Genomic DNA, 25,000 nt, shown 5'->3' with positions numbered 1-25,000 from the left:
TATCCGGTGGTGCACTCAATGCCGTAGAGCAGGGCCTTGTTTCTCACATCCTCGCTGACCTCTGGGTGGTACGCAGCTTGCTATAGGGCAGGTCAGACACACACAAAATACATTTTAGTCACATTCAGTCATTTAAAAGATTTTTTTTTTTGTCTAGTCTAGTGTTAAACAGAATGCATTGGGATCATGGGATTAAAGCCATGTGGGCACTAGCTAGGAAGAATGCCAGAAGACCAGCAGCCACTGACTGCCTACACTCATCCTATTTCACCAGAGGGAAGGAAGGTACGAACAGGGAACCAGTAGCACAAAGGCCCCCATGCCATGTGCACACAGGCAAGCAGAATTTAGAAGGAAATGCAAGCTAATTTATTTAAGGTTTAGCCTTGTTGATAAATGTAATTTTGAAGTCTACATTCCCTCTCTTCTTGAAGGGATGTCTTGTTCTCGTCTTGTTGATTACAAAAGAAGTAGACTTAGTTAACATCTTCCTTTTCAACGATTCCCGTACGTCTTGTCAGTGTCATGTTTTAGTCATGGGAGAAAGGTGAAAACATGAACACTGCTACTAATAAAATGTAATGGGAGTGAGCTTCCTCCCCATAAATAATAAATCAAAACCTGGACCTGTTCAGCTCCATGAGCCAAGCCATCTCTGCAGTAAAGAAGGGTTGCTCCCAAACCTTAAAGGTCAAGGATGATGGCAGGCAGACTGATTGCTCGAGATTCTTGCAGACACTCTGGCAGACTTCTTGCATAACAATTATGACAGAATGATGGCCTGAGATTTTTTTAAACAATATGAAGGTAAAGGATATCCTTACTGCTCTGAATGTCATATTGCTTTTATACAGTAGTAATGCTGAGTTTGAAGACACTCTATGCCCCCCAAAGAATCTTCCATCCGAAGTGTTCGGTATTGAGTGTTGCAAAGCAATGAATACGGTTATCTGCAGCCAGGTTTAGTCAGAGAGGCTACTTGTATGGAATGCTGATGTTAGAATTTAATGGCTGAAATGTATCAAACGCAGAATGATCTTCAGTGGCGAAAAGTCCGATTGAGATTGGGAAGGGATATCTTCACTCACAGAATGTATCTCGCCCAATCAATCAATAAATAGTTTGACCGGAGCATACTGTTGTATGATACATGAAGCGCTCTGTAGCGACTGGTTAAGCCGGTTTGCCTTTTGGTCTGCCTGCAATGACATCTCCATCTACACTGACGCCTTGCCTCTGAGTGTCTTTGTAATAAGGTTTCAGAGTTGTGGGTGTCAGTATCTGTCTTCCTGAGTGCCTCTGTCTGGCAAAAGAGATTGTGACCATCAGGCTACTTGACACTCACACTCCATTCACCACCTTTTCAGGCTGGACCAGAGAACAAGCTATAGGCCGTGAGGTGGCATTTAGACAATTTGGTTCTCAAACAGTTGCGCTGAATTGTGTTGCACTTGATGAAGCACTTTGCAGGTTCTCATAGGACGCACAGCTCTTTACAATTAATGCTATAGATTTACCTTTTAACCAATATTCAATTATTCACACACACTCTCAGGGTAATAGCTGAGGTCTCCAAGCAAGGTAGCAGCCAGCTTCTCAACTACACCATTGAAAATGCTATTATCAACGGTCATCATATTGATGAGTTGAAACCACAACCTGTGGCCCATTTGAGTTGCTTGTTTAATACTTCAGACCAGGATGACATGATGATATTGCGGTTCAACAATACTACAGCTCAACCACGCACAGGAGAAGGCACAGGTGTTTGACCAATGGGACCAACTTCTTCTCTGCTGATACACTTTTAACCAATTACAGCTAATTAGCTGTAGCTTTCTTAATACTAGGGCAAGAGAGTTATAATGTTTTTAAAATGCATTGCTTTTTGGACCCACAAGTAATGTTCACATTAACTGCATTTTATGAGGTCAGAATATGAATTGCCTTTATTACCAAGAGCTGCTGAAATGGTGTCCATGCTCAAAGAAGTGCTGGTCTTGTACCTTCCCTGATTCTGGGTACCTGATCTATCTTCCGATGGCACACACTGATGCGCATCATTTGGACAGCTGGGTTTGTTACCAACCAGCACACTCATAGCATATGCCACATATGTCAATTAAGGATGACATTGCATGTCAGTGAGAGAGTTGAGACATAAAATAGAGCTTTCGGGAAAATAATGGCCACTGTGGCCCCAGGATGGACACTAGATGGCATCATTTTGTGGCTGTGCTGGTGAAAAGGAACTTGGTGACTTTGCTGGTCGTGACATTGAGAGGTGGAGTGAGTCAGAATACCCAGTGAGCCAAGTCAGTCACTGGGAGGTAGGTGTGTGTGTGTGTGTGTGTGTGTGTGTGTGTGTGTGTGTGTGTGTGTGTGTAGCCTGGCAGAAAATTATGGATTAACGCCTTGCAGGTGGCTGTGAGGGCACAGATAGCTTCAGGGCTGCCACCCTAACACACACACACACACACACACACACACTCACACACTCACACACCCACACACAGCTGGGGATAGGCTGAGGATATCCTGGCAGCTCATCTTTGCACATACAAACACACAATAGACACACACAAACAAACACCTTGCAGGTGGTGAGCATGTCGGAGATGGCTTTACGGCTCAGGTTGGCAGTGGCAATCACATCCTCCTGCTGGGCTGAGTTTCCCGCTGCAACAGCCTTGGCTGTCGCCGTGGTGATGCCCTTGGTCATGCGGATGAACTCTTCTGGGGTGGTGGACTTCTCCGGAACGTCCTTGGACTGGAAGACCTGCAGTCAGGGGGCACGCATATATGATCGCAGCCAAATACTACACATACATATTTCATAAATTCCACATTAGTCGGCATCACACCTCTCCCTTCCCATCATGCATGCTGTCAAAGAGTTGATGAGCGGTAATGAAGCAGGAAATGGTGCAATTCTGAACACTGCGCACACACACACACACACACACACACACGTGTATCTAGCAGGGGCTGTGGGTCTCGAGGGCTTCCTCCACTTGAGTGGAGTAACTGAGTAGCACTAATGAGCCTGACGGAGCAGAGCTTTGTTTGGCTTTCGATCGCACAGTGCCGCGACAAAAACGTCCCCACCCGACTACTGCCTCCTGAAGAAACACTGATAAGTGTTAGCGAGTAAACCCTGGACCAATAATGACTCTCTCTCTCTCTCTCTTTCTCTCTCTCTCTCTCGGTCTGTGCCCTTCCCTCACCCTCCCTCTCGCTGTTTCCAAACATTTGCATTCTTTCTTTGCCCTTGTCTCCTCTCTCTTCTCCCTGGTCCTCGAGTGTTCAATCACACCAAGCTTGATAAGTGGCCTAAATCACCCAAAGGGATTCTGGTATACAGATACAGTCAGGGGTCAGCAGTGAAGTGATCGCCTGGTAGTCTCCATTTCCTCATGGACACACACACACACACACACACACACACACACACACACACACACACACATACACACACACTCATTTCAAAATAACCCTCTGACTTATCCAAAGGTGTATTCAGTGTGGTTAGTAACAGGACACGGTGTTCATCAGTATTTCAGCACAACACACGACGAACTCAACTCTAAAAATGTTTGTGATGCTTACATACTAGGGCTACCTGTACTTGTTATATGATTGTTGATTTAGTTTGTATTATTTAATGTGATGCAATGGGTGTCTGAGTGTTTGCAGTGTGTGTGTGTGTGTGTGTGTGTGTGTGTGTAGAAATAAAGTGAGATAATAGTGAGAGAATTCGGCTAGAAGAGAGACTAAGATCAATAATGAGAAAGAGAAAAAGAGAGAAAGCGAGAGAGAGAGAAAGAGAGGTCACAAGGGAATCAGTTAGATCAGTTACTGCTTCATTTGCTTTATGGTGACTTCTAGGGAGAGTTCCACGTGTGGCCTAGAGCATGTGTATGTATGACTGTGTGTGTGTGTGTGTGTGTGTGTGTGTGTGTGTGTGTGTGTGTTATAGTGCGTAGCGCTCACAGTCAGTTCTTGCTTGATGCACTCGATGGCAGCCTCCAGGGCTCTGGTCCCACGCGTAGCCTCGTCCTCGACAGCCTTCACCGTCTTCAGCAGCGATGTCACATTCGTCACCATCACCTGAGGAGGAGGACGAGAGAAGGAAAAAGGCAAACACCATCGTGAAGGACACAGGCTGACTCCAGGGTACAGGGTATGCATGCAAAATGCTGGTATTGAATGGCCTTTTTATCACAAGGCATTGGTGTAGACATTTTGAAACTCAGTTAACCATCAAATTGTTCCAATCTATGCTGAAGAGAATTTCCCTATGGTTATCTCCAGATTAATAATACACACCAGCACTGGAGTACGAGACTCAAATGTCAGCTGTACATGGACCATTACCTTCAATGTTCTTAGCAAAAGCCTATTGGTGCTGTCTGCTCGGTGGCTGACTGCACTGTTTGAGCCTAACGTAACAATATTAATCTCAGTCCCTCTGTCAAAACAACAGCCCGTGCTCAACCTGATAATGGTTTTCAGAAGACGCCTTTGTGGTAGCAGGGTGCTGAACCTGGAGGAAGAATCCTATAAAAGATATGGCTTGCACGCACAAAGGCTATTATGAATAATTTAAACGGCATCAGTGCGTCTTTCCTGTGAGTGCAAGGCCTTATCTTGGATGGATGCAACGCTGAGAGAACACAGGCTAGGGCTGCTACCTTAGAAGAGCGACGCATTACTCTATTTTACCTGATCTAGTTGAACTAAGGTCAAATGTACAGAAAAATGCCAAATAAAAAATTAAAAACTGATTCAAACTCTTGAGGTGATCTCTCCAAAGCCTCCCTGGTGGTGAGCGCTTCATGCACATGGCATGGACATAGTTCTGTGTAGAGAATGGTCAGCCATTTTAGGCAAATTGATGGGAGAGTGGAAGTGTGGGGGATCGGTCACAGAACACTGCGCACATACCTGCAAGATGACTATACCCAAGAGGAGTGTGTGTGTGTGCGTGTGTGTAGTATGGGGGGTCACTCCACAGGTCACCATATGTTCAGTAAATGAAAATGATCTGGGAGAAGGCTCCAGCCCCCCAGCCTTAATTAGATTAAAAAGCTGCTGGTGAAAGTGTATCTAATAAGGAAAGTTTCATCTATGAATTTTTAAGGGAGTTCTGGTAAAACCACTGAACTGTAGCAAGGATTAGGAAAGGCATGTGTGTGTGTGTGTGTATGTGTGTGTGTGTGTGTGTGTGTGTGTGTGTGTGAGGGGGTGGGTAGGTATTCAATTCCGCTGGAACACAATTAAAGGAGGACCATAGATTTAATTCAAGGCAGGAATAAAGGCAATGAGATAGGGGTGCTTCTAGAAGACTGTGAGGGAAGAGGATGCGAGAGAGAGAGTGAGTTTGGATATGCAAGCCCTCCAACCAACACCATTACAGAGAGGACAGACATAGGGAAGTTAATGACTGTGTGACCGCATGTGTGTGTGAGAGAGAGTGTGTGACAGAGAGAGAGACAGAGAGAGACGGGGAGAGGGGGTACAGCAGTGCGGAGAGAGAGAGAGAAAGAAAGAGAAAGAGAGAGAGAGAGAGAGAGAGGGAAGAGGAGGAAGGATAAGGAAAAAGAGGAGGATAAGGAAGCACTTAAGTTGTGTTGCCTCTGTACTCAAGGTCAAGATCAAGGTCTGCTCAGTGAACCCCCCCAAGTCATGGACTTGTTATGACACACACACACACACACACACACACACACACACACACACACACACACACACACACACAGGGTGAAAAACAATGTGCTCATGCACTGAGTGTCAGTTCTCTCTCTCTCACACACACACATACACACACCAGGGATTCTGTTAGCTGGTATTAAAGAACTTGCTGGTCAAAATGTCCATTAAAAATTCTCATACAAAACATAAAACATATCCTTAAACAGGACATTTGTGTTTTAACCAAAGCAAATAAATGATATCGTTACTGTTATTATCCTATTTCACTGATTAATTAATGTAGTCACAAAATCAGACAGCTCCCAACTCCCATTAAACAGCATGGGGGATTTTATCCAATCACGTTTCATTCTCCGTGACGCTTCATTCTGATTAGCTAATCAAATTTGTATGAGGAGGGCGTAATCTGTCGGAAACATCAGTAGCTCTCTGGGTTTGGTTAATAGCCTATAATCTTAAGAAGGGGAAGTATATGCTTATTCATTTCACTGAGGCAGTTCGGTTTGTTGACAAATAAATAATATTTAGGATTTATCTCGTGGTGCCAGTGCTTTGATAATAATATTGTGTATTTGTAGCCTGGGCTATATCTTGCAAAATTCGTTATGCTACAAATATGGGTTCACAACGATATTGCTGGCAACAGTAACCAATGTATGTGTGTTTTCCTTTTCCTCCTAGAGTGCTTGAAAAGTGTGCATTTAAAAGCTACACTTTGGTTTCTTTCCTTAGTTCTATGCTTGCCTTATCAACCATGCACCAGTAAGAGTTACATGTCAGGTAAAATACATATTTTTCAGACACCAGGATGACAAGAAAAAAATCTTAGTGGAAACCCTGACACACACACAACACACAACACAAAAACAAACAACACACAAAACACAACACACACACACACACACACACACACACACACACACACACAGCATGGTTGAGGGATGGCTGGGATTGACTGTCCAGCTGTCACATACAGGCTCAACAACAAGCAGTGTGATAATGACAGGTGTCAGAGCGCTGCCAGAGGTCTTCTCACTGCACTGAGAGAGGGTAGCAGTCTAGAGAAAGCTTGCCATCACACAGGCAAACAAACAGAAACAATTATATTCACAGAGCCAAACACACACACACAAATACACGTAAAGATATCATCATCGTCGTGTTTCAACTTGGGCCCTCTCTCAGTGTGTGTGTGTGTGTGTGTGTGAGTGTGTGTGTGTGTGTGTGTGAGTGTGTGTGAGTGTGAGTGTGAGTGTGAGTGTGTGCGCGCGAGGGGTGCGGGGGAGAGGTAGTTGTGGAGGGCAATTACTTTGGCAGCGCTTTTCAGTTGGTACATGGAGGGGTCATCAGCTGGCTTTCCTGCGGCACACTTGGTGGCACCGATGAGCTCGGCCAGAGCCTTGGCCACATCCCTCACTGCATTTATGAGAACAACCTGAGGGAGAGAGAGAGAAGGAGAGAGTGAGAGAGAGGGAGAGAGAGGGAGGGATATAGAAAATAAGGTATACAAAGATAAGGAAAGAGGGGAGAGCGAGAGGGAGAGAGAAGAGACAGAAAGAGAGAAGTGATATAATGGGTCCAGCAGGGAGAGGAAAGGAGAGAAGCATCGGGAGAGAGAAGGAGAAAGAAAAGAACAAATAAACAAACATCAATAACCGTCCTGTCCATAGCGCCTTCTATTGAAACCACCTGCAGGCTGCAAACGGACACTGGAGAAAAGCTCTCACACACAGACACACACTTGCACACACACGTGCAGACACACACTGGCACACACACACACACACTTGCACACACACACACACTTGCACACACACACACACACACACACACACACACGGGAACCCAGAGCCGCTCTAACCGGCCACAGACCCTGCAGGTTTAATACAAGTGGCACAATGAGACCTTATCTCCCTACGGTCGCCTCAGGCCCCGCTCTTATGAGAAAGTGGAGCCTAATGGCACACAGAGACCTGGAGGGGGGGGACACACGAGATTATACAGCGCCTGTTGGCTCCTGCTGCTGCTGCTGGGACACTGAAGGATTTTTAGATTGGGGGAAACGGGTAGTCTGGCAGAAAGAGAAGCAGGAGAGCAGCGGGAGGCCCCGGCAGAAATGAGAGGGCACTGTGGACTCCTCTGAGAGATGAGGCTAGACACGCAAACATATGAAGGTGATTACCAGAGAGAAGCACGCCATTTTAGCTCTGGGTGAAGTATGTAACTCATAAGAGAAAGACTCAGAGAAAGAGGGAAAGACAGACGGATACAGAGAGAGAAGGAGAGAAATAAAGCTTGAGAGAGTCTCTGAAAGATGAGAGCATAGTATAAGAGGAACATAATATATGTGGAGTTTAACATATGGAATACAAAGAGTTTTATGTAAATTGGAAGACAGAGATAGAAGCCGAGAGAACGAGAGAGAGAGAGATAGAGATAGAGATAGAGATAGAGATAGAGAGAGAGAGAGAGAGAGAGGGAGAGAAAGAGGGCTGAAGCCCAAACCCTGCCCAGTCACCTGTGTCTCCGGGTCCTCTGAGCCCATGCTGGTCGCCCCGAGCTTGACCACCTCGGTGAGCTGGGTGATGGTCTTGGCCGAGGAGTGGGCAGCCTGGGCCAGCTTCTCCTGGCTGGAGGCCGCCCCTGCCACCAGCATCTTGGTGTCCTCCACCAAGGCCTTGGCCGTCTTCAGTATGCTCTCCCTGGGGGGTGGGGCAGGAAAACGGGATACCTTAAAGTAGTAGTACTCAACTCTACAATGGGTCCACCTCAGTGTCGGACCAGATCGGGGAACTAAACAGGGAATCTAGCCCCTTCTCTGGTGCAGAGGAGGACAGCCTCCGTCAGGTCTCAGCTGTCCTTATAGGGCGAACAGGACAGGGCCAGCAGGGGCAGCTCACTCCCACGTTGGACGTTAGGGAGGGGAAGCAGACTCTAACCGAGGCACTCGGCCCCAAACACAAGGGCGCTTGTGTATTCTGAATCTTATCAGGCTCATTTGTGATGTCTGAGTGGGAATGTTCAGATGAACTTAAATGGGATGTCTAGGAATAGAGAGAAGATTAAAGCTGGGAAGAGTACGTTTTAGCCTCTTGCACAAACTGGTACACTATGTTGATAGTCTGCTCTTTACAGGAGCCACATATCCTTTAAGTGCAGTGAACCTATGAAATACTTAACCTCTCTGGACCTCTCTGGGAGGAGTGCGTGGGTGAGTGTGTGGTTTTGTGCTGTAAGTGATCTATTCCAAGATTATTGATCTGTTGTTATTCTAGGTTTTGGTGTGTTTGCGTGCATGCATATTCTGTGCATATCTATGTGCATCAGTCAGTGTGTGTGAGTGTGTGAGTGTGTGTGTGAGTGTGTGTGTGAGTGTGTGTGTGAGTGTGTGTGTATGTGTGTGTGTGTCATGTCTTACCTGTGGTCAGCGAAGGACTCCTCGTTTTCAGGGTTGAGTGTTCCTGCTGAAGCGAACATGATGGTGGTGTCAAGGTCTGCGATGATGCCCGACACGGAGCTGGCAGCTGTGATGCAGGCCTGGGTGCCTTTATTACCAGCCTGAAGAGCTGAGAGGACCATGGAGACCTGGGAGAGGGAGAGATAAAGTTAAACAAGTTTTTATGTGGAAAGTTGAATTGAGTTGAGAGACCATTGGGAAATTAATAGTTATGGAGAGACAGAAACAAAGAAAAGCGTTTGAGAGAAAGAAAGTGAGTGGTTTCTCTAATCAAGCCCACGCCACACTTAAAAATCCCTCTGACATTTAGCCCGGTCTTCTATCTTAGCCATTAAAGCCACCCGATCCCACGGTAGCGATGGTTAAGTCGTTAAGGTAAAAGTCAAGGGATTGGATAGAGAGAAGAGGTGCTTATGTGTTACAATAACACTGTTACATCAACCTGGTGACGGATCACGCAGGTAAGCCCCTGCTCTGTCCCTCAGCAAAACCAGATGGACAACAACCAGCTGGTGGCTTTCCACTGCGGGCCATATCTCTGCATCACAGACAGACTGAATTACATGCACATCTTTAATGCAATCATTATCTGCGTTTTCTGATCGGCTCCTATCTGCCATCAAAGCCTCATATTTGCACAGAGAGCAAGAGATTAAGTGTAAAAGGGAGGGGGGGAGGGGGAGGAAAGAGGGAGATGGTAAAAGAGAGAGATGCACTTAAGAGATGATGGGGGGGACAAATGTGGCACGGGAGGCAGCTGACAGCAGAAGAGGCATAAAGGTAAGAGTGCATTAGTGTCGAGCCCACTACACAAACACATTTAGAAAATGAGACTGGGGGAGAGGACAGAGGGAGGGGGGGAAGGAGAGAGAGAGAGAGTGAGGGAGGGAGGGAGGGAGAGAGAGTGAGAGGGAGAGAGAGAAGGGAAGAAAGAGACAGAGTGGAGATGGAATGGAGGGAGAGACAACATTTGAGGAAAGAAAAGAATAGAATAGAAAGGAAAGAAAAAAGCATTACACAGGGTTGATGAGTGAATGAAGAAGAAGAAGAAAGAGTTAAAAGAGCTTAGTGGAGTGAGGCAACAACATGAAAGGCCACACGGAAATATCTGCGGCCCATCACAGACGAGCCGTCCCTGGAGAGACACTGAGGTGATGAGATTGTGCGCTCTTCCCTTTCCTATAAAATTGAGAAATGACTTAAAGGCCGGGGCTGGAATTAAACAAAGCAACAAGGGAATATCTCACACGCCATCACAGCACCAGCTCCAGCTCTCACCCCTCTTTATACTTCTCTCTTCAGCCATGGCACACACACGGCACATTGACAAGGATGTTACACCTCACTTTTCCCCTGTCCAATCAAAGTCAGCTCAAACAGCAACAGATAGCACATGAGCTAAGACGTAGCACTAAAACAAGATACTACAATCTGAACAACTGCCCCTGCTTGAGTGCACAGACAAGGACAACTCTCTGTCCCAACTCTCAGTGCACAATGCACAGGTTTGTCTGAGATTACAACCTGTGGACCTGTTCCCTTCAGAGGCTAGAGGCTTTCGTAATGCAATAATATTCCCATTACCGGAAACCTGTCATGGAGTCCATAATGCTGCCCTGGCACCAGCTCAACTCTCTCATTTCACTAACACCTAAATGACTTGTATCCTGTAATGCTGCCTATAACGACAGCATTACAGAAACTCAGGCGAAAACACTTGGAGCTGACACCACCTGTCGTGCAGATGCTATCACATCACTTGCAATTACACACTCCTCCAATAACAAAGAATACATTTCAGCTACCGATGTCCCATCCAATTAGGGACGGTGCACGAGTGTGGTGTTCCTCTACCCTCTCAGTAGCAGTGTGGGGCGTGTGTGTGTGTGTGTGTGTGTTCGAGAGGAGTCCTACCTTCTCCGTGACAGTGCGGGCGCAGTCGATCAGCTCCCGCTTGCTGAAGCTGTCCGTGGGGCTCATCTGCAGGGCCCCGGCCTTCTGGACCAGGAAGATGCAGCCGTGACCCAGCTCCTGGACACGAGACTTAATCTGACCACCCACCTGAGAGAGCAGAGAGAGAGAGAGAGAGAAAGAAAGAGAGAGGGAGAGAGAGAAAGAAAGAGAGAGAGAGAGAGAGAGAAAGAAAGAAAGAGAGAGAAAAAGAAGACTTGGATATCAACTGGATGTTACAAAAAAAAATTGAACACCCTCAACAAACACTTACAAAAAACATAATCTATTCAGCTGGCCTCTCCTGGCATTGCCCCTCTCCTTCTGTCCTCCTGATCGGACAAGCTCGCCCAACCTCCCCTGCAGGCTCCAGGCTCTTATCAGCGCACACAACCATGCCGTGCCTGGAAGACATACATCTGTGGGTATATCTGATGTTCGCCCGCCCAGCCCCGGTGAGTAGGAGGCTGGCTACTACACCTTTCATTTCCTGAAGCCTCAGAGACTCCTGGGTGGGTGGTACTTCATTCTGAACCCGCGCCATAGGCTTTCACTGACTCACCCTCAGTGTGTGTGTGTGTATGAGTGTGTGTGTGTGTATGTGTGTGTGAGGGAGTCTGTGAGTGTGGGGGTACACCGTTGCCATGGCAACAGGGGCTTTACAGCAGCTGCTTATGTAAAAGGAGGTATTGACGAGGGAGCGAGTGAACGAGTGAGCGGAGCGGGCGGCTATTAGGGCTGCATGTTCACACTTGGCAGCGACATGACTGAAGCGGAGGGGATTAAACATAGACTGTACGCCGACTGATGCTCTCGGAGGTGACAAACGAAACAAAATAGGATGTCGACTTGACTTCACACTTTTTTCCCCCCTAATCAAACACTGTGGTTGAGGAGACTCACTCATATTGTATGCTGTTCCCTGCTTTAAGGAGATCGAAGGGAAATGTGTTTTACTTGAACAGCTGACATTCATCCAAAATGCCAAGGTTCTGGAGAATTTGTGCGTCCTAATCTATGCCCTTGTCTTGAGTCCCAATCTAACTATATACCTTATATAAACATAATTGTGAAACATGACAAGAAATGCACGCGTTACGAGGAGTTTCTCCCACGTGTTCAAACGACCGATATCTTTCGATTTAGATTTCTGAGAAGACCTCACACACACACGGGGGAGGTGGCGATCAATATCGTACAACTGGCACTTAAGCCCCTCTTGAGCTCCACAGAGTAGCATTTGGGGGCAGGGGGGAGCAGACAGGCCGCATTGATCCTCACCTCCTCGGGCTCAGCGGTGGCGGCAGCAAGGCGGCCCTGGTGGGCCAGCTGGCTGTAGTCCACTGTCACCTGAGACGCCAGGCCACCCAGCTCCTCTGGACAGGTCACAGACTTGGTCATCTGGAGACACGGGAGGGGGTAGGAGTGGACAGACAATGAAAGACAAAGAAAGAGACAGACAGTGGTTGAGAGGAAAGATGGAGAGGGAGAGATAAGAGACAAAGAGAACAGATCATTGCTGTTAGTCATGTATAGGAGAACACATGCAAACACACAAGCACACACACACAGGTGTAGTTTCAGATGCTCACCATCTCTTGTGCTGTGATGGCGATGCCCTTAGAGTACTTCACCATGGTCGTCTGGTAGTCCACAAAGGTCCCTTCGGGCTCGGGGGGAGTTCCCTCGCCCAGCTGCACCCATAAACACAGCCTGTTAAACTCTCTCTGCCCCCTCACATACACACACTGAACAGTCCACACTCTCCTCCACCATCGTTATCCATATGCACAGCACACTCACGGCCACAGGCACTGTTCACTATGAACGCCTTCATATAAACTGACAGATCAATTAAAATGATCTATCAAATCATTGATTTGTCAATCAAATACTTCTTGCCGAAGTGACTACCAACGCAGGGGAATTCTACATGTAATTGGGCCAGAGAGCGCGTGACCAGAGGGGACGCGGCCCTGATGCGGCCCTGATCTGGTGCAGATAAGGTGAACTCGAGCCGCGTCAGGGGCGTGCACCACATGGCATCGATGCCCCTTGCACCCTTCCAGCACGCGGTGCATCACATGCAAACAGAACACTCCTCAGACACTGTTCATGTGTCGCTGTTATAAGACATGAGAGCCTCTGAAAACCTCAGTCCATTCAGTGGGATCCGTTGCCATGGGTGTAATATTGTGACCGTTTTGTCATTTCTCTGCATTAGCCCGCCCTGACAACATGATGTGCTGGGCAGAGATATCAGTGGGAGATAAAGGAGCCCTCATTTCCTGTGTAATTACCAAACAGGCTGATGAGCCCAGGCTGAGCAGCGCCAGCACAGAGACGGAAAGCTGCTTCATAATTATCACAACACAAGGGGCTGCCGCTCGAGGTTTCAACAACAATGAGCCTCCGTCAGGCTATAGCTACAGTTTTTTTTCTTGGTTCCAATTTTCTCCGATAGGGGACGTCTCTGGACCAGATCTGGTTTAGTTCAGGACCAGGCTTGACATGGATCTGGAGTAAATGAGCTTGTTTCAGATGCAGCTTGGGTGGTCAGTGAGTATTACATACAAGCTGTGCTGGTCATTTCTGGTGGTTTACAGTGGACCAAACCTCATACTGAGGGTAATGATGGACTTAAAGAAAGAGGACACATTTTGTGAGATTTGTGAAAAATAGTGTGACCAGGGTGCCTTCCTGGTCAAACTTGCAACATTTCCCTCCTCTTATTTGTCCTATCTCTCTGGTTCATACATTATTGAACAGTTGTTCTTGTAACGCCCTCCAAACACTTGTTTTTAAGTAAACACCACCCTTGGATGGCGCACACTCACCCGACCCATGGCCTCGGCGATGGACTCCACCATCCCTCCCACCATGCCCCCTTCACTGGCTGCTTCGTTCAGGGTCACCATGATGTCATCCACCGCCTCCTTCATCAGCTGTGCTGCCTCGGCAATGGCGTCATGTGTGTGGGCCGCCTGGGGTGCCAAACACACAACAGGAGCACAGAGGTCACGATTAGAGGATAAACACACACACGCACACGCACACGCGCTCACACACACACAAACACACACACTGCATACCCAATGCAAAAAAACACACTTCCATGAAGTCCAAATATCTGCAACAAGGACTATATTTAAAATCTACACCATGGATCCACAGTCAACACTCATATTAGAACATTGAATAACTCCTTTTTGTAACATTTGAATATAAATAAATATAAAAACACATGCCGCACCTTGGGGTTGCCTCCTCCCTCCTTGGCAGCGTAGAGCATCTGCAGGGCGGACTCAGAGAGGGTCTTGGTCTGGTCCAGGATGTTCATCTGCTGCTGGTGGTCCATTAGCTTCGACGCCAGCCCGACAGATGCCACGATGAGGGGCTCAAAGTAGCTGGCCAGCTGGGTCACCTGGAACAAACAAACCCCACAAGGTCACCTCGACTATCCCAACTATGTTGGAGAGGAACTCAATAAAGGACTGCACTTAAAATACACAGAACTTTAAATGTGTTAAAAAAAAAAAAAAAAAATCTGGATCACAAACTGCCAGCGGAGCAATTTTAGGGCGGTTAGAGAAGGCATGATGGGTAATTGACCTTGTGGCCCAGCTGGGCGGCTTCTCCTCTGGCTGCCGTGGAGACAGGGTCGATGAGGTAGCCAATCTCCTGCACAGCAGACGTCAGCTGATCCTGCAAGGCCTGGTGGGAAAGATTAGCAGGAAATATCATCAGCCTCGCTGCTTGACATAAAAGAAAAACACAGCACTCATTAGTGCAATGAGATCCTTTTTTTTGTGTAATTCCGCTCTCCTTTGTAACCATAATCCATTCGTACTTCTGATTCAGTTAGAAGTTTGAGCGGGCTCCATCAAAACATTTGGCCATGCTGCACAGTAGTTGGGACCAAGTGGCAATCGATGAGCAACTACAAATGCCCCCCTCCTTCCCCCCTGGCTGGTCAACTCACCTCCAGAGAGATGTCATCCCTGCTGGGTAGGCTCTGGCCAACGGCGGCCAGAGAGGCCTGCTCGATGTCCCTGATGCACTTGTTGATGCTGTCGATGGAGTAGTCACACTCCCTCTGCCCCGGGGCCTTGTCTCTGAAGACACAAACAAGGAGGAGGAGGAGAGAGCAGGAGAGATGAGAAGAAGGAGGTGTAGTTTGGTGTTAGTTACATCCACTGAACCCTGATGCAACTGCTGGTCGAGAAGCGTTCAGTAATCAAAGATTACAAAGATCACACGATGGATCCTAGCAAGCAAACACTCTGCATGACGCTGATCTGCTATGGGTCGGTTGGGAAACCGCAGATGGAATGTGAATTGATTACATTAATAATGATCAGTCAATTTAATGGGCACATATGCGCACACACACCCACACACACACACACACACACACACACACACACCTTGCCTACTCAGTCATAATATGTCGGCTTGTGGCCGACTTAGGAGCAAGTGTGACCCAGATCTGGCACAGACTGCACTGAGGACGGGGGGAGGAGGGGAGAGAGGAGGGGAGAGAGGAGGGGTGCAGACTGGGCTGCTTCTGAAGATGAAAGATTAGAGGCATTTCTGGCTTCTGCACACATTCTTATACACAAAAACACAATCTAACAAAGACGTACCCACTGACACACCCACTCAACACACTAATACAGATGCAAACACACAAACACCAATGCTAATCATACCTTCACACACACACGTGTGGATGGAAGGCCAAAAACACGCATCTACACAACATCACTCTATCTTACACACACAGACACACAGACACAGACACACACCCAGGGTTGTATAGATCAGGTGCATATTGGATGGGAGGAAGAGAAGGACAACCGCTCTGGAGGGCAGCCAGTTGGGCAAACGGCCCAGCCAGCCCTTAGTGCTGACTCTATTGGCACACACTCAGGTCCAGCCGGGCTGTAATCATGCAGCACGGCCACGTCCACCTGATCTCAAATCAGCCCCGGCACTCCACCCAGAAATCCCCGGGAGGGTCCTCGCACGGGCAAAGGAACTGATGTGCCGTCAGTCCGCCCCACTAATCGGTACCAGCAGCGCCCGGGGGGCCCTTCTGCTGAGTGATGGGAACACACCCACTGATACATTAGCATGCTGCCGATACACAGCACAGTGCTGGGGAGGGAAGGGCGAGTCAGGGCGGGGGGTGTAAGATATGGCAGCGCTTATGGGAGGATCAGAGGAGGGCTGACTGAATCCCCTTGGCTGGAAGTAAAGCTGCCGCTACACGAGGTGAATGTGAAAGGAGAGGAGAGGTCACGGCGCACGTATCAATGACTCCACACAGGTGAGGGGGGTCTGTGAGGCCTGTGAGAGAGGGGCTGAAGCTGCAGCAACAGCAGCAGCAGCTCTGCACGTACCTGATGGCGGTGATGAGGCCCTTGATGGAGTCGGACACGGTGCGGGAGTGGCCGGCCAGCACTGACCAGGTGGGCGGATCCTTGGGGTTGAGGATGAGCGAGCGCGCCGTCTCCAGCAGATAGGCGGAGCTGTCCAACATGGAGCGAGCAGAGCGCAGGATTGGCTCCTGGGCCGCTGAGCCCTGGGATTGGATGAAAACAATATAAGAGAGTGCTAATGAGACGATGCCACTTCCTAGCTCCGCTAACCATAGGATTCAACCTAAATCATAATAGACCATAAAAAAGGCGTGAGAGGGACTGTTTTGTGTTCAAGGGCATTGTCCTAAAAATACCCAAAGTGTTTTTATGAGGTTGTCAAATCCTCCCCTGATGATTAGATTAACACCACCAAACAGCTGTCCTGAGAAATCTGGAAAACCTGCGCTCTGACGCCACCCTCCAAACAGACTGAGGTAGTAAAATCCTCAAGAAGGCGAGGAGCGTTAAAACTCTCTAAAAGCTGGCCGACTTTCACTCACCTTGAGTGATTGCCTCTCGTTTGCAGGCTACAGCTAATGGCCAAGGTCTCTCGTATCTCTGAAATAAATTACTAGGAATCGCTTTGTTTTGGCTCAGCACAAGGAGCCCCATTTGAAAAGGCAGTGAAACTAGTCAGCAATTTTTCGTTAAAATCCACTGTAGCACTGAAGCCTGGGGGTCCATTTTATTGAACATGGACAATGAAAAAAAAGAATGTTGGCTAAACAAGCAACCTTGCGTAACTAAATGCTAATTCAAAAGCTCTGTAAAGTTGATGGAGAGAGAGGGTAAGAAAGAGACAGGCCTACTCTCTCTCTCTCTCTCTCACTCTCTGACACACACACACACACACACACACACACACACACACACACACACACACACACAGAAACACAGAAACACAAAGCAAAGAGCAATTACTCAGAGGCCCTAAGGGTGAAAAGTATTGTACCTCGTTGCTTATCTGGGCAGGAATGCTGGCGAACTCGGGGTTGGAGGCGAATGTGGACAGGTTCTCCACGGCCTCGATGAGCGGGTTGGTGGCCACACGGCAGCGCTCGCGGTTCTCGTTGGAGAAATCCCCGTCCAAGGCCTGGAGGGACATACATTACATTACTTTACATTACATTACATACGTCTCAACACACACATGACTACATGCCATAGGCCTAATCAGCCACATGACTAAACCAACTAGAAATGAAATGTGACCAATCAACTGAAAAGGAATTCTTCTGTTTTTTTAGTCAGCTATAAAAATTAAGTCTGTCGCTCAAAATGCAGTTTTTAAAACACGAGTACACATACTATGCGGGCCTATTCCTTACCTTAATGGTTTTGACCAGGTTAGCGGTGGTGTTGGCCACCTCTTTAGCCGACTGGACGAACTGCCTGCGGGCCACGGGGTTGCCGGTCTTGGAGGAGGCCAGGCGACACGCATTGCACAGGGCTGATGTGTGCTTGGCTACGATTGTGGCCGCAGACAGGACCTGGCCACGGATTTAGATGAAAAAGGTAAAAATAAGAAAAAGAAAAGTGTGTGTGCGTGTGTGTGTGTGATTCAGTGAGGTCACATTCCGTTCATCTACATCATATCTGGCTTTTAGACCATCTCAACCATGACAAGCTTAACTTTATGAACTGGGAGATGAAGACAGTTGTTATAAAAACATGAGCAGAGACAGAGGGATCATCAGACCCTCCAGTATTTCCTGTCAACTAAGAAGACTAGCTAATTAGCACGACTCCTGAACCTGCATATAGAACTCATAGTCTTGTGTTCATGGGTTAGGTCACCATTATAATTCTAATCCTGCACTTTCATGTCTGACTGTCACACTGTGACTGAAGAGGTATGCACAGTTTTGGTGCGTGTGTGTGAGAGTGTGTGTGTGTGTGTGTGTGTGTGTGTGTGTGTGTGTGTGTGTGTTCCTCATCCTCACCTGTGAGGGGCTACTGGCTGGATCCACCAGGTTCTGGCAGGCCATCTGAATGGCCTGGTTGGCTCTGGCAAACTGGATGGGGTCCACTAGCCCCTGGTGACCGGACTGGCTATTGGGGTCTGACACTCCAACCAGGTAAGAGGCCTGCAGATTGGGAATAGGGTGGAGGATTAATACTCGTAGGACATTGATGCAAACAGGGACAGGTTGTAAGCCACACCAACAGAGAGAGAAACGAGGGATAGAAAATAGAAAGAATGTGTCTGTAGGTGAGAGAGCGAGTGTGTGTGTGTGCGTGTGTGTGTGTGTGTGTGTGTGTGTGTGTGTGTGTGTGTGTGTGTGTGTGTGTGTGTGTAAGCGTGTGTGGATGCGTGTGTGTGTGTGTGTGTGTGTGAGAGAGAGCGAAAGAGGGACTGGAGAGATAAACAGTATGGCCTGATGGAAACACCAGTACAGTGCATACATCAGGGCCGGCACAGAGTGGAACTGGTGTAACGCCAGGCCTCGGCAGAGGATGTATGTCTGGGCCGGGTAACCCTCGATAAGGTGCTCACCTGTCCTGCTGCCTCAGTCAGCCCACACAGGGCTTTGGAGGCCACCCCCACGCTCTCACCAAACTGTGGCACGTCTCCCGTCTTGCAGTTCTGTGAGATCCCGGCCATGGACTCCCCCAGGACCTGCGCAGTGGTGGGAATGGCAGCAGCAGCAGGAGAGGGGAAATATGTACCATTAGATTCTCAGCTGTCATCTTAAATATGCAGCTCCCCGTCACATAACTGACAGAGTACATCAGGTATTCCTAAAAGGGAAGGGGGGGACAAAAGGAGCCTTGCCTTGGAATTTTCCATGACGCTCTCGATGCAGTCGAAGTAGGAGAGATCACTGACTGGCTCATTGGGATTGTCCAGCAGGCCTCTGACCGCCTGCGAGTGAGACAGACAGACAGACAGACAGATGGGAGAGGAAAAAGGAGAGAAGAGAGAGTGGAGGAGAGAAAAGAAATCAGAAAGTGAAGGGAGGGAGAGACAGACAAAAGAGATTTTTTAAACTTCTCTCCTCTCAGGCAGCTATGGGAGGTTTGGGTATAAAGTGAAGTCAGGTGTCAGTGTGTGGAATAGAAATAATCCATAAAGCCATCAGAGAAGCACAGAGGGTCTTGTAAGGGCCGTAGACATAGGTCTGACACTGAGTGAATGTGATGTGATGAGAGGGATGAGAGGAGAGAAGTGCAGAGCAGAGGAGCAGGCTTCATGTATGAAGGGCCAGTACCTCCAGCTCCCGCAGGGCGTTGTCACACTCCTTCTGCCCCGGCGCCTGCTGGGTGCACAGGGAGATGAGCTGGTTGATGCTCTCCGTCACTGCTCTGAAATACAGGGGAGACAGAGCAGCCTCAGAGCCAAGCACAACACACACACACATAACAAACATTTTACCCTAGACATACACAATCAGACAACTTTGTCACACACACACACACACACACACACACACACACACACACACTGCAGAACAGAGCCAGTCTCAGCTCTTGCTGATAACACCTACACGTGGTAAAAGCTGGTTAGCTATGCATGATAACACACACACACCATTGAGTCACTTCTCTACTGGAGCTGATCTGAATCTATGACACCTGTGTGTGTGTGTGTGAGTGTGAATGTGAGTGTGAGCATGAGTGTGAGTCTGTGTGTGTAGACTTGCTGCAGCAGCCTCTGCCTCCGCCTCCATCCCCGTCTCCCTCATTAAAAGGAGAGAGGAATCAGTCAGGCCTGAAGCCCTGGGGGAGCCCCTGCCTGCCAACTCCTGCCCAGGGGGGTGGCCAAAGTTGCTCCACTGCTCCTGTACATCCCACCACAAAACCTCCCCAACCCCCAAAACACACACACACAGACACACACACAGACAGTCGGAAACACACACAGACGGACACACACACACACACACACAAACACACACACAGGCAAAGGCACACACACAGACACAGGGACACATACACACACAGACACAGGCACACAGACACACAGACACACAGACGGAGCTTTTGTCTCAGGTGCGTAACAATCACAACAACCTAGGATGACTGAACATTTAAGCACCACTCTCCCCTCATCCCAGATTCATCCTCACTCGCGTTCTTAGCCACCGTATCCAGACTAGGTGTGAACTGCAGATATTTTTAGGTGACGAGGAGAAAGAGAGGCGGCTGCTATTCGTGTTCAGACGGCAGCGTTTCAAACCAGCCTTGTGATTAATTAGTGGAACTGGAGTTACAGGTCAGGGATATAGAGTCGCGGGCGGCTTCCTCCTCACCTGGCCGCAGCCGCTAAAAGGTTCTTGGCATTGGCTGCTCCTGGGTCCACGGAGAGGGACTTGGCAGCCAGCAGCAGCTTGCTGGAAGCCATGGAGATGTTCTTCAGATTGCTAATGACTTGGATCTGGTCGTCTTTTCTCTATGGGACAAAAAACAAGCGTGTAGATACATGCACACACACACGCACACATACACACATGAGAGAGAGTCACTTAACAATGTTTCTTGGCTGAATAGGAATACACGTACAAATCTGCAAGCAGATTGGCTCATGTTCTGCAACAGCAGGTACTGCACACCACGAGTTCCTTCAGTAAGTAGCACTAACTGGAGACAGCGTCATGTAAGTGGTCGCCAGGCCAAGCTACAACTAAACAACAAGAAGCCCCATCTGATTCATGAGCCACAATTTAACCCTCCTAATTGCCGACACCCAACCGTATCCTTACTGGCAGAGCTCACACCCTCCTCCTCCTCCTCCTCCTCCTCCTCCTCCTCCTCCTCCTCCTCCTCCCCTCTCTAAAACTGATTTAGCGTTGGGCGTCATGCTACATCAACTCCTTTCCCCAGATGATCTGTCCAAATTAATGAGCAATATGAGCAGAACAAGATCATCAAAAGATCTCACTATGTATTAGTGCACTCTGGGACAATTGCATGCCTAAACACATTTGATGCCAAAAAGGTTTTAATTAACAAACTAATCAATAAGCCTGAATGCTTTTGTCAGGAAGTATGGAGCGGGTGGAAGACACTTTGACTGGGACTGATGGTAGCTTTACAGGGTGCTTCAAGCGATCAAAGAAAGCAATCTCTAACTCAAAAAATGCTCCCAGATACAGGATGAACTAGAAACCAGTTCTGTCAAGTGTATTCATCTACAGAAGTCATATCTACAGAATATATAATATAAATCTTCAGAAGGAGTATGGGAAATGTTGTTCAAGATAATCCATGAGACTATACATCTATGAATAACATGACCATGAATAACAAATCATTTTAAGGTGTGTGAAGTGTGTGTGTGTCTCACCCACACACACACACACACACACACACACACACACACACACAAACAAACACACACACACAGTACCTGTGTGTGCCCGGCCATCTCTATGCCTGCGTCCAGGAACTCATCAAAGTCCTCACTGAACTTTCCGGAAGCCTCAGACAGCTGTCTGCTTTGGCCACGGGAGGAGTGGACCACCTCCCCAGCAGAGTGGTTCAGCTCTGCGGCCGTGTGGTTCAAGTCACTCTGAGCCTCCTGGAAAGACTTGGAGCAGGGAGGGAGCTGGAGTGAGAGCGAAAGATGGAGGGATGTGGGGGGGGGGGGGGGAGAGAAAGGCAGAGATTAAATAAGAAAGGGGGAATCCGAAAAGGAAACGAGGAGAGACAGACAAACAAATAAATACAAAAAGGGAACCAGTCGATAATGAAAAGGATGGATACAAAAATAGAAAGATCAAGAAATGGAGAGAGAGAGAGAGAGAGAGAGAGAGAGAGAGAGAGAGAGAGAGAGAGAGAGAGAGAGAGAGAGAGAGAGAGAGAGAAACCTGCCTGTCAGTACAGCGAAAGATGAGATGTGTACATGTTGTGTACATGTTATGGCTACTAGGCTGTCAAAACCTTTTATGTAATCTAAGAATAAATCACCTGAAAATGAGAGATCTACCAAAAGGATAAGACTGCCAAAGCTACGATGTCTGCCAGAACTCACATGCATGGATCACATTTATCAAGACTGCCAAGGCATGAGCTACGATCTAGTTTCATCTCCTGTATTCCTGTCTGAGGGAACACCACTATAAATAATGTAAAAATGAAAGACCTTCATCCCCTTTTGGTGGGAGCGATATCTGACACCTAAGGCAGAACACACTTCCCCACCTTCTCAGGTGATGAACTCAGACAGCAACACCTGGGAACAAGCTGTTCTTACTGCAGTCTCTTCTTCACACTCTAAAGCTGATACCTGTTATCCTTGCAGGTGGGGAAAGAGTACTTACGTTGTCTACTTGCAGCTTCTTGCTGGCCTCTCCAATACTCCTGAGGGCCATGTCAACATCTTTCTGACCAGGTAGGCAGTTCACACAGTTATTAAGGGAGTGGGAAACAGCCTTTGCCACCTGAAACACACACACACACACACACACACACACACACACACACACACACACACACACAAACAAACACACACACACACACGCAAAGAAATGTCAGTATACCACTAATGACTTTACAATGTCCTAGGGAAAGGCACAGGGAATCTAAAATGCAAATGACAGCCCTGCGTTCAAATTTGTGTCCCTAATCTTTGCCACTGTCATGGACATATGCCGAGCAATATGGTTCCATTCCATAGGGGCCTGCAGCAGATCAGCAGCTCTGACACTGCTCAGAAACAGGAACAGGCTGCAGCACCAACCGCATACAGCAGAGGATGGCACCATTTTTATGGAGAATGGCAACTTCTAAAAGAGCTAATTGCTTTGAAACGGGAGAATGCGGTGTTGCAGGCTGCAGCTGTGACTAAGACCCTTTGTATATTTAAAGCAACTACCACTGCTACTACAACAACAACAACTACTACTACTACTACTACTCTTTCCTCTAAATTGTTTGCTGAGTATTACGGTGGCCACAAGATAGAAATCAATCATGTCACTCTGTATTCGCCATGTAAATTCAATCAGCAAGAGGGATGGCATTTTTAGCTCCTTCACAGCTGTGCAGGTTTCTTTATCAGACAGTAGTTCTCCTCACCTGTGCCAGCCTCTGCTGAGACTCTGCGTCGCCAGGGGAGACCAGAGCCTGGTGGGCCTCGTTGATCAGCACGGCCGAGCCCTCCATGACGTGGCCGGCTGAATCCAACATGGCTGCCGCGGACTGGGGCTCCACAGAGCAGGCGGCCACCCCTCGTGCTGCCTGGGCCAAAGTCTTCAGCGCCTGGGCCGTCTCCCTAGCCGCCACACCTATGATTTCATGCCACAGAGACACAACATTTGAAATGGGCTTTATATATCCGTTAACAGTGAGTCATAAGAAACCCTATAACTAGAGCCTTGATGACAAAGAAGCAGACATAATAACCAATTCACCTCTGTGATGCTGCCCATTAAAAAGCTCCTGTAGTCTCACATTTGAATGCAGCTTTCTGTGTCCTGAGGTTAAGTGGCTTTTGGACAGCAAGATATTTGGAGTGAATTCACAGACAGAGCAGCTAATACGCTGTGTTAAAAACATGCCTGACTGCCATTTCCAGCCTTTGTAACGAGGGCCGTGTCAGTGCAATAATGCCTCCATTGTTGAAACAAATGAGTTAGATAGTCAAACGAGTGCAGCAGGCGGCATCCGGCCTTTCCTTATCGCATTGGGAGAGGAGAGAGAAAAGGGGGAATATGGCAAATTGCACCAAATTGCATTATCCAGCCGAGTAGAGCCAATTGCTGATGGTATGTTAAATCTAGTGAAAATAAGAGTAATGAGGAGCGGTCGGCACCCTAGGCCCTTTAGAGGCGGCAGGCCCCGAGAATTCCTCTCAGCTCATTGTTAGAAGACGCTATTTAAAATCCGTCTTGGTGAACTCCTGCGAGAGAGCAGGCCAGACAGTGAAAAATGGCTGGGGCTCGGCACGAGGAGCTGTCAGGACTGAGTAAAGTGAGGGAGCGGCTCTGCCGTCGCATTGGCACTGATTAAATGATACATCTCTACGGCTACTCTCCGGATATTCATCTCTATCTGATTCACGCAAGGCTCCGTGCGTCAGGGAGTGAGGCGCTGCTCTGCAGACGTTGCTATGGCTTCAGTTCCTTTAAAAAAGGGGAAACTGTGAGACAGCTCCCTGTTGAAAGCGTGAAGGACTGCATTTTGTGAAGCATAGAGAAGCTGAAACTAATTATTTTGCTACAGTGAGCATCTCGCTAACTGTAAGGAGCGTGACCATGGACCAGGGCATGTACTAAATATGGTTCTTATTCATTTACACAATATTTTATATACCATACATCCCTAATATTTAAAATCTAGAATCCTGGCTAGTAAAATATGCAGTCTCACCTGCATTTGACAATAATCTGTGTGACACACAAAGTGGTCATTGTTGCATACATTGTTTTCTTTCTAGCTACTTACATACGTATCACTCTAATGGGGACAAACACAATGTCAAAGGTCACTTTCAAAAGGATCATTCCTG

The 25,000-nt window shown here is 47.9% G+C and overlaps 1 protein-coding gene across 3 annotated transcripts in view; it reads right to left on the bottom strand.

Annotated features, from left to right (window-relative positions):
• Positions 1-25,000, bottom strand: part of tln2b (talin 2b) — a 97,380-nt gene that overhangs the window by 11,577 nt on the left and 60,803 nt on the right. For all 3 annotated transcript variants that reach the window (XM_080842352.1, XM_080842353.1, XM_080842354.1), the window contains 24 exons: positions 23,569-23,777; positions 22,812-22,931; positions 21,899-22,096; positions 20,802-20,941; positions 19,761-19,854; positions 19,325-19,414; positions 19,046-19,168; positions 18,492-18,635; positions 17,877-18,038; positions 17,501-17,641; positions 16,528-16,709; positions 15,105-15,237; positions 14,735-14,836; positions 14,376-14,546; positions 13,960-14,106; positions 12,715-12,816; positions 12,404-12,523; positions 11,087-11,233; positions 9,134-9,300; positions 8,234-8,417; positions 7,025-7,150; positions 3,994-4,110; positions 2,594-2,779; positions 1-80 (listed from right to left, as the gene is read on the bottom strand). The exon at positions 1-80 is cut by the window's left edge and continues 28 nt beyond it. In XM_080842352.1, coding sequence (XP_080698478.1) covers positions 1-80; positions 2,594-2,779; positions 3,994-4,110; positions 7,025-7,150; positions 8,234-8,417; positions 9,134-9,300; positions 11,087-11,233; positions 12,404-12,523; positions 12,715-12,816; positions 13,960-14,106; positions 14,376-14,546; positions 14,735-14,836; positions 15,105-15,237; positions 16,528-16,709; positions 17,501-17,641; positions 17,877-18,038; positions 18,492-18,635; positions 19,046-19,168; positions 19,325-19,414; positions 19,761-19,854; positions 20,802-20,941; positions 21,899-22,096; positions 22,812-22,931; positions 23,569-23,777 — 3,385 coding nt within the window. The remainder of the gene's footprint in view (positions 81-2,593; positions 2,780-3,993; positions 4,111-7,024; positions 7,151-8,233; positions 8,418-9,133; positions 9,301-11,086; positions 11,234-12,403; positions 12,524-12,714; positions 12,817-13,959; positions 14,107-14,375; positions 14,547-14,734; positions 14,837-15,104; positions 15,238-16,527; positions 16,710-17,500; positions 17,642-17,876; positions 18,039-18,491; positions 18,636-19,045; positions 19,169-19,324; positions 19,415-19,760; positions 19,855-20,801; positions 20,942-21,898; positions 22,097-22,811; positions 22,932-23,568; positions 23,778-25,000) is intronic.

This window comes from Sprattus sprattus (genome assembly GCF_963457725.1).
Source record: "Sprattus sprattus genome assembly, chromosome: 7".
NCBI lineage: Eukaryota > Metazoa > Chordata > Actinopteri > Clupeiformes > Clupeidae > Sprattus > Sprattus sprattus.
Note: the sequence above shows the minus strand (reverse complement) of the source record. Positions and strands in the feature narration are given on the sequence as shown.